Source organism: Macaca thibetana, chromosome 19, assembly GCF_024542745.1.
Source record: "Macaca thibetana thibetana isolate TM-01 chromosome 19, ASM2454274v1, whole genome shotgun sequence".
Classification (NCBI taxonomy): Eukaryota; Metazoa; Chordata; class Mammalia; order Primates; family Cercopithecidae; genus Macaca; species Macaca thibetana.
The window spans coordinates 40,299,663-40,306,672 of NC_065596.1; the positions used below are offsets into that span (position 1 = coordinate 40,299,663).

General features: G+C 52.2%; 1 protein-coding gene across 2 annotated transcripts; it reads right to left on the reverse strand.

Annotated features, from left to right (window-relative positions):
• Positions 1–119: 119 nt before the first annotated feature.
• TYROBP (transmembrane immune signaling adaptor TYROBP) lies at positions 120–4,362 on the reverse strand. Of its 2 annotated transcripts, none has more exons than XM_050769327.1 (5): positions 4,213–4,362; positions 3,775–3,807; positions 3,495–3,629; positions 3,266–3,309; positions 120–351 (listed from the first exon to the last, which is right to left on the reverse strand). In XM_050769327.1, exons 1-5 carry the CDS (start codon positions 4,271–4,273, stop codon positions 286–288), a joined length of 339 nt encoding a protein of 112 aa, XP_050625284.1. In that variant the 5' UTR covers positions 4,274–4,362; the 3' UTR covers positions 120–285. The 2 variants fall into 2 exon arrangements, with proteins under 2 accessions (XP_050625284.1, XP_050625283.1); XM_050769326.1 differs by having other exon boundaries at positions 3,266–3,312; positions 4,213–4,360.
• Positions 4,363–7,010: the final 2,648 nt, after the last annotated feature.

A 7,010-nucleotide genomic window follows, 5' to 3' on the forward strand; every position in this document is an offset into this window, starting at 1 on the left:
TTCCTCAAAGAACCCCAGCGTTCCCAAAGCCTCCCTCCCATGAACTGTTTCTGGATCCAAGGCCCCCTCGGGACCCCCACATGTCCCCCATCCCATCAGCCTAAGGATCTGGCATAATGTTTTTGTGCTTCATGTTTATTTGAGGGCAGTATTGGGGAGAGGTCTGGTCTCTCAGGGACGGTACTCTGTGGTTCTGTATCACGGTAGGAGTTGGAATGAGGTGCAGGGTGGGCTTCAGGAATGGCTGGATCCAGGTATCAGGTTGCTGACTGTCATGATTCGGGCTCATTTGTAATATGGCCTCTGTGTGTTGAGGTCGCTGTAGACATCCGACCTCTGACCTTGGAGCTCCTAAAAGGATGGGGACCATCAGTGGAAGGGACCCACCAAATAAAATCCAGCCTTCAGCCTTCTCCCAGTGGCCTACAAGGCCCCGGCAGCTTCTTCAGCTTTATAGCCATGGAAGAGATCTGGGTTTTATTCAAGCGCGTTCAATGTTCCCCCCTTCTCCTCTGCCTCATCAGTGCGCCCTGGCCTCAGGGCCTCTGCATGTGCTGTTCCCTCCACCTGAAACTCTGTTCCCCTAGATCTCCTCTCCCTTCAAGTCTCAGTTCACGTCACCTCCTCAGAGAGGCATTTCTCAATTTCCCCTCTGTAGTTTCTTCCCCCCACACTCCCCAGTCACTGTCACAAAAGCCTGTTTACTTCCTTTACTGCGCCTCCCAAAATTATTGTATTAGTTCATTTGCTTCAAGTTTGTCTTAACTATGACATAAACTCTGTCACTGTGTCCCCAGCATCGAGCACTTATAGGTGCTGGACACGTCCACAGAGGGAATGAATACATGAATACAAAGCGTAACGCTTTGCCCTAAAATTTCACTGCCACCAGTAACTGGAAAGGCCCCTTGGTCTTCTGGATATCACAGAGCCAAACCTGAGATTCTTAGACTTCACAAAGAAACTTTATCCACAAGTGAGGTGAATAGGCAAAGCTGGTTGCAGATAATACATCAGACTCCACACAGCGGGGTTCACACTTGGGGTGGGGAGAGGATCTATGTGGCCCCCAGGGGCAAGCCTCACACAGAAACCCTAAAATTATATATAATGACTAGTCTGGGCATGCATTTTCAGGGGAGAGGTCTTAGAGGATCTCATGACCCCCTAAAGGGTTAAAAAGGAACATTGACAGGAGGATAGATGACTAGATTCTCTTGTATACACCATAGTTTTTAAAAAGAGTTTCAGCCAGGCATGGTGACTCATGCCTATAATCCCAGCACTTTGGGAGACCGAGGTAACAGGATCTCTTGAGCCCAGGAGTTTGAGACCAGCCTGGGCAACATAGTGAGAACCTATCTCTACTTTATTTATTTATTTATTTATTTATTTATTTATTTTTTTTTTTTTTTTTGAGACAGAGTCTCGCTCTGTTCCCCGGCTGGAGTGCAGTGGCGCGATCTCGGCTCACTGCAAGCTCCGCCTCCCGGGTTCCTGCCATTCTCCTGCCTCAGCCTCCCGAGTAGCTGGGACTACAGGCGCCCGTCACCGCGCCCGGCTAATTTTTTGTATTTTTTGTAGAGACGGGGTTTCACCGTGGTCTCGATCTCCTGACCTTGTGATCCGCCCGCCTCGGCCTCCCAAAGTGCTGGGATTACAGGCGTGAGCCACCGCGCCCGGTCCCTATCTCTACTTTAAAAAATAAATAAATAAATAAGGTTGGGTGCGGTGGCTCATGCCTATAATCCCAGCACTTTGGGAGGCCAAGGTGGGCGGATCACGAGGTCAGGAGATTGAGACCAGCCTGGCCAACATAGTGAAACCCCATCTCTACTAAAAATACAAAAATTAGCTGGGTGTGGTGGCATGTGCCTGTGGTTCCAGCTACTCGAGAGGCTGAGGCAGGAGAATCGATTGAACCTGGGAGGTGGAGGTTGCAGTGAGCTGAGACAACGCCATTGCACTCCAGCCTGGGTTACAGAGTGAGACTCCATCTCAAGAAAAAAAAAAAAAAAATTAAAGAAAAGAAAGAACAAAGAGCTTCAAGAATACGCAACCAGCACGTTTGCTTGTGCCTGTAATCCCAAGATTTTTGGAGGCTGAGCTGGGAGGATCACTTGAGACCAGGAGTTTGAGACCAGCCTGGGCAACATAGTGAGACCCCTCTTTTCTTTTCTTTTTTTTTTTTCTTTTTGAGACGGAGTCTCACTGTCTCCCAGGCTGGAGTGCAGTGGCATAATCTCGGCTCACTGCAACCTCCAACCCCCGGATTCAAGCGATTCTCTTGCCTCAGCCTCCCAAGAAGCTAGAATTACAGGTGCCTGACACCATGCCTGGCTAATTTTTGTATTTTTAGTAGAGATGGGATTTCACCATCTTGGCCAGGCTGGTCTTGAACTCCTGACCTCGTGATCCACCTGCCTTAGCCTCCCAAAGTGCTGGGATTACAGGTGTGCGTCACCATGCCTGGCCAAAAAAACTTTTTTTAAATTATAAAAAACACTTACACTGCTCTCAGATTATATACACAATTCTGTATTTTTTGTGTGGATTTTTCTGAGGATTCTAGATTTTCTTAGTTTCTCAAAGGGATGCAGGGTCCTCAAACCCCAAAAAGAAATTGTAGGACTCCTCCCTTTAGAGTTACCAAGGTAGGGCTGAATGATATTCTCTGCCCTACTGAGAGCATCTCCCAGAAATCAGTCGTCCTAGGGCTGGGTTTCTTCCAGCAAATTCCTGGCCTGACTTCTGGCAAGGTCTGTGCTTGCCCGTACAAAGGTAAAGACACCCTTTTTTTTTTTTTTTTCAGACAGAGTTTCCCCCTTGTTGCCCAGGCTGGAGTGCAATTGCGTGATCTTGGCTCACTGCAACCTCCGCCTCCCGGGTCAAAGGATTCTCCTGCCTCAGCCTCCCAAGTATCTGGGATTACAGGCATGCGTTACCACGCCCAGCTAATTTTGTATTTTTAGTAGAGACAGGGTCTCACTATGTTGGTCTCGAACTCCTGACCTCAAGTGATCCACCCGCCTCAGCCTCCCAAAGTGCTGGGATTACAGGCTTGAGTCACTGTGCCCAGCCCCTCTTCACACATTTTAAGTTGACCATAAGCTTGTCAGTTTTGGACAGATGTCCCATGTGCCCTCAAGGTTTGGGGGTGCTTCAGGGAGAGTGGCTTTGAAGTCCCTCTGATGGCATGAAGGAGTATTGGGCAGATATCCCCAGACAGGAGTGAAATGTGAGGAGGACAGTCTGGTTTTCTCACCTGATAAGGCGACTCCGTCTCAGTGATACGCTGTTTCCGGGTCGCTGCTGGAGGTGAGGGGTGTTGTGAGGTGCAGACACAGGCAGAGTGGTGAGTTGAGCGTGTTTTGTCATTTCCAAATCAGCACCTCCATTACCATCCCTTTGGGTGTTTGAGATCTGGGAGCTTACCCAGCTGCCCACCCCCATCTAGGCAAGTCCTCAGGATGTCCCCTGCTAGCCCCACTCACCCTCCGCAGCCCCTCGCCCCCGAGGGACCAGCCGGCCCAGGAAGTACACAGCCAGGGCGATGAGCACTGTCAGCACCAAGTCCCCCAGCACGATCCCTGCCAGCACGCCCGGGCTCACCGTAGAGCAACCGCAATCTGCAGCACAGGGGTCGGGGAAGTCAGCGTGCGCTGGGAACTGTGGGGAGGGGTCAGAGGCGGGGAGGTTTGGAAAGGGTGAGGGAGGGACGGAGACAGGGAGGTCTGGGAGGAAGGGAGAGGGGACCGCTGGGTCTAGGCCTACCGCTCTGGGCCTGGGCCTGGACAGGACGGAGACCTAAGGAGGAAAAAGAAGGTAAACTGAGGCACAGAGTTATGATGGGGGTCGAGGAGGCAAGTTTAGAAGCTGGGGAGGGTGGATCCTGACAGCCAGGAGGTTAGCAAGGGGGAGAGTGTGTCTGGCGGGACTCAGGGGGCTGGCGTCTGGGCCACTGGACTATGTGTGTTACTTCTGCACAATGTGTCCTGTGGCAACACCCTTAGATGTCTCTTCCCCGCTGCTTGTAGCGGACGACGAAACTTGGGAGCTCCGGCTCTGGGAGAAACCCCCAGGCTTTGGGAGGCTGGGGACCTGCTCCCATCCCAACACCCACTTTTCGTTCTCTCGTTTCACCCCGCTCCCTGCCCTGCCCCAAGCTGAGCCCAGGGACCCGGGAGGCAGGTGCGGAAGCCCCCAACTCACCACCTACAGCCAGCAGGAGAGGCAGGAGCAGGAGCCTGCTGCAGGGTTCAAGGCCCCCCATGAAGCCGGATGCTGCTGGACACCACAGTGTAAGGGCCCGTGGGATGTGGCGCAGCGTCCAAGCAAGTGAAGGAGGAAGTCTGAGGCGGGTGGTGGCAAGAGGGAGGAGGGGACAGGGGAGGAGAGACAGAAACAACACCCAAGAAAGAATCAGGCCCAGACACCCAGGGGCCATGCCACAGCCCCCCAACAACTGGACGTGAAGGGCAAGGGGTACACGAGGTACAAACTTCATTTCCATCCCCATCAGGGGTCGGACATCGTCTTAACAGGAGGGTCAGTGTCATGACCTTCCTCTGGCTGATTGAAACCAGCTCTGCCTCTACCTGGCTGGGCAACCTCGAGCAAGTCACTCCATCTTTTTTTTTTTTTTTTTTTGAGATGCAGTTTTCCTCTCTTTGCCTAGGCTGGAGTGCAATGGCACGGTCTCGGCTCACTGCAAGCTCTGCCTCCCGGGTTCAAGTGATTCTCCTGCCTCAGCCTCCCAAGTAGCTGTGATTATAGGCGTCTGCCACCACTCCCAGCTAATTTACATATATATAAATTTTTTTTTTTTTTTTTTTTAAGTAGAGACAGGGTTTCACCATGTTGCCCAGCTGGTCTCAAACTCCTGACCTCAGGTGATCCACCCACCTCGGCATCCCAAAGTGCTAGGATTGCAAGTGTGAGCCACAGCACCCAGCCCCAACCTTCCTGAGCCTCAGTTTCTTCATCTGTAAAACTGGGAGTAAAACGGGACCTACTTTTTACACTTGTGGGGATTAAATGAATTAAACTTCCTAGAACAGGGTCTGACACTCATTAGTTTTTTTAAAGCATCAGCTATGATGATTATCATTTAATCATCAGACCCTTGTGCTGTTTAAAGGATATTAAAAGAGCCATCAGCATGTGGGCACTAATGACATGGCAGGCACTCTGTCCCAAGCATTAAATCATTCAGTCCCCGCAATGCCCTTCTGGGGCACATGCTGTTATCATCCCCATTGTTCAGAGAGGTAGAGACACTTGCCTAAGGCTGCACAGCAAATCAAGGTGGAAATGGAACCCAAGACCCAAAAGCGGGTTTTTGACTAGGGGAGAGTTGGGGTAGGGGGGAAAGATGAAAGATGGGAAAGGAGAAAATAGCGGCAAAGCTGAGAAAGAAGGTGAGAGGAAGGCAGTGGCACAGACACAGAGGCGTGGCTGGCGGCTTGGGGAGAGGCAGGTGGCTGGCTCTCCTGCTGAATGAGGAAGTGGCTCGGAGCAAGGCCCGAGGGAGGCCACCCCAAGGAGACGGGGACTTCTGGCCCCCAGCTGGAGCCTGGGGCTGGGGCAGGAGGAACCTGAGGTTAGGGTGCTGGGAGATGAGACAGCTGCAGGAAGCCTCCCTCCCCCATCCACACGTCACATCCACCGCTCCTTGGGCCTGGGACCAGGAGAAAAAAGGGGAAACTGGATTCTGGTCACAGGGCAGATGCCCAGTGGCCCATGGGGGAGGGGAGGGGAGGATATTTGGAGCCTGGAGGAGGGTCAGGTCCCAGCTCAGGCCACAGTCACCACTGTTCAGGCCTGTCCGAGTCCCGTCCCTGAAAAACCCAAGCCTCTCCCATTGTGTCCAGAGCGAGCATGGAGGGAACAGACCCTGTACGTCCTCCCGGGCACACCAGGCCACCCAAGGTGATGGAGCAGAGTGGGCGAGGGGGCAGTCGGAGACCAGAGCAGGGCTCTGAGCCAAGAGGGCCCTGACCTGACTCAGGGGTTCACGGTTCCCTCCGGCTGCAGGTGCGGAGCAGACTGTGGAGGCAGGGACTGGAGCAGGGAGGCCAGGCTGCTGGGATATTTGTGAGGATATTGTGAGGTCTATTAGCATAACGCCTGGTTGAGTTCAAGACCAGCCTGGCCAACATGGTGAAACCCCATCTCTACTAAAAATACAAAAATTAGGCTGGTCACGGTGGCTCACGCTTGTAATCCCAGCACTTTGGGAGGCTGAGGCAGGCGGATCACGAGGTCAGGAGATCAAGACCATCCTGGCTAACACGGTGAAACCCCATCTCTACTGAAAATACAAAAAATTAGCTGGGTGTGGTGGCGGGTGCCTGTAGTCCCAGCTACTCAGGAGGCTGAGTCAAAACAATAGCTTACACCCGGGAGGCGGAGGTTACAGTGAGCTGAGATTGCGCCACTGCACTCCAGCCTGAGCGACAGAGCAAGACGCTGTCTCAAAATAATAATAATGACGATAATAATAACATTAATAATAAAGGGCCAGGAGCGGTGGATCACAACTGTAATCCAATACTTTGGGAGACCGAGGTGGGCGGATCACCTGAGGTCAGCAGTTCAAGACCAGCCTGACCAATATCGAGAAACCCCATCTCTACTAAAAAATACAAAATTAGCCTGGCGTGGTGGCACATGCCTGTAATTCCAGCTACTCAGGAGGCTGAGGCAGGAGAATCGCTTGAACAATAGCTTGAACCTGGGAGGCGGAGGTTGCAGTGAGCAGAGATCGTGCCATTGCACTCCAGCCTGGGCAACAAGAGCGAAACTCAGTCTCAAAATAAATAAATAAATAAACAATAATAAACTTTCACTCCTGCTCTAAAACTTACCTTGGTTTCTCACTCTGCCTTATGCCCCTTGGTCAAATTCATTTTTGAAGGCCGGCACAGTGGCTCACGCCTGTAATTCCAGCACTCTGGGAGGCCGAGGTGGGCAGATCACGAGGTCAGGAGATGGAGACCATCCTGGCT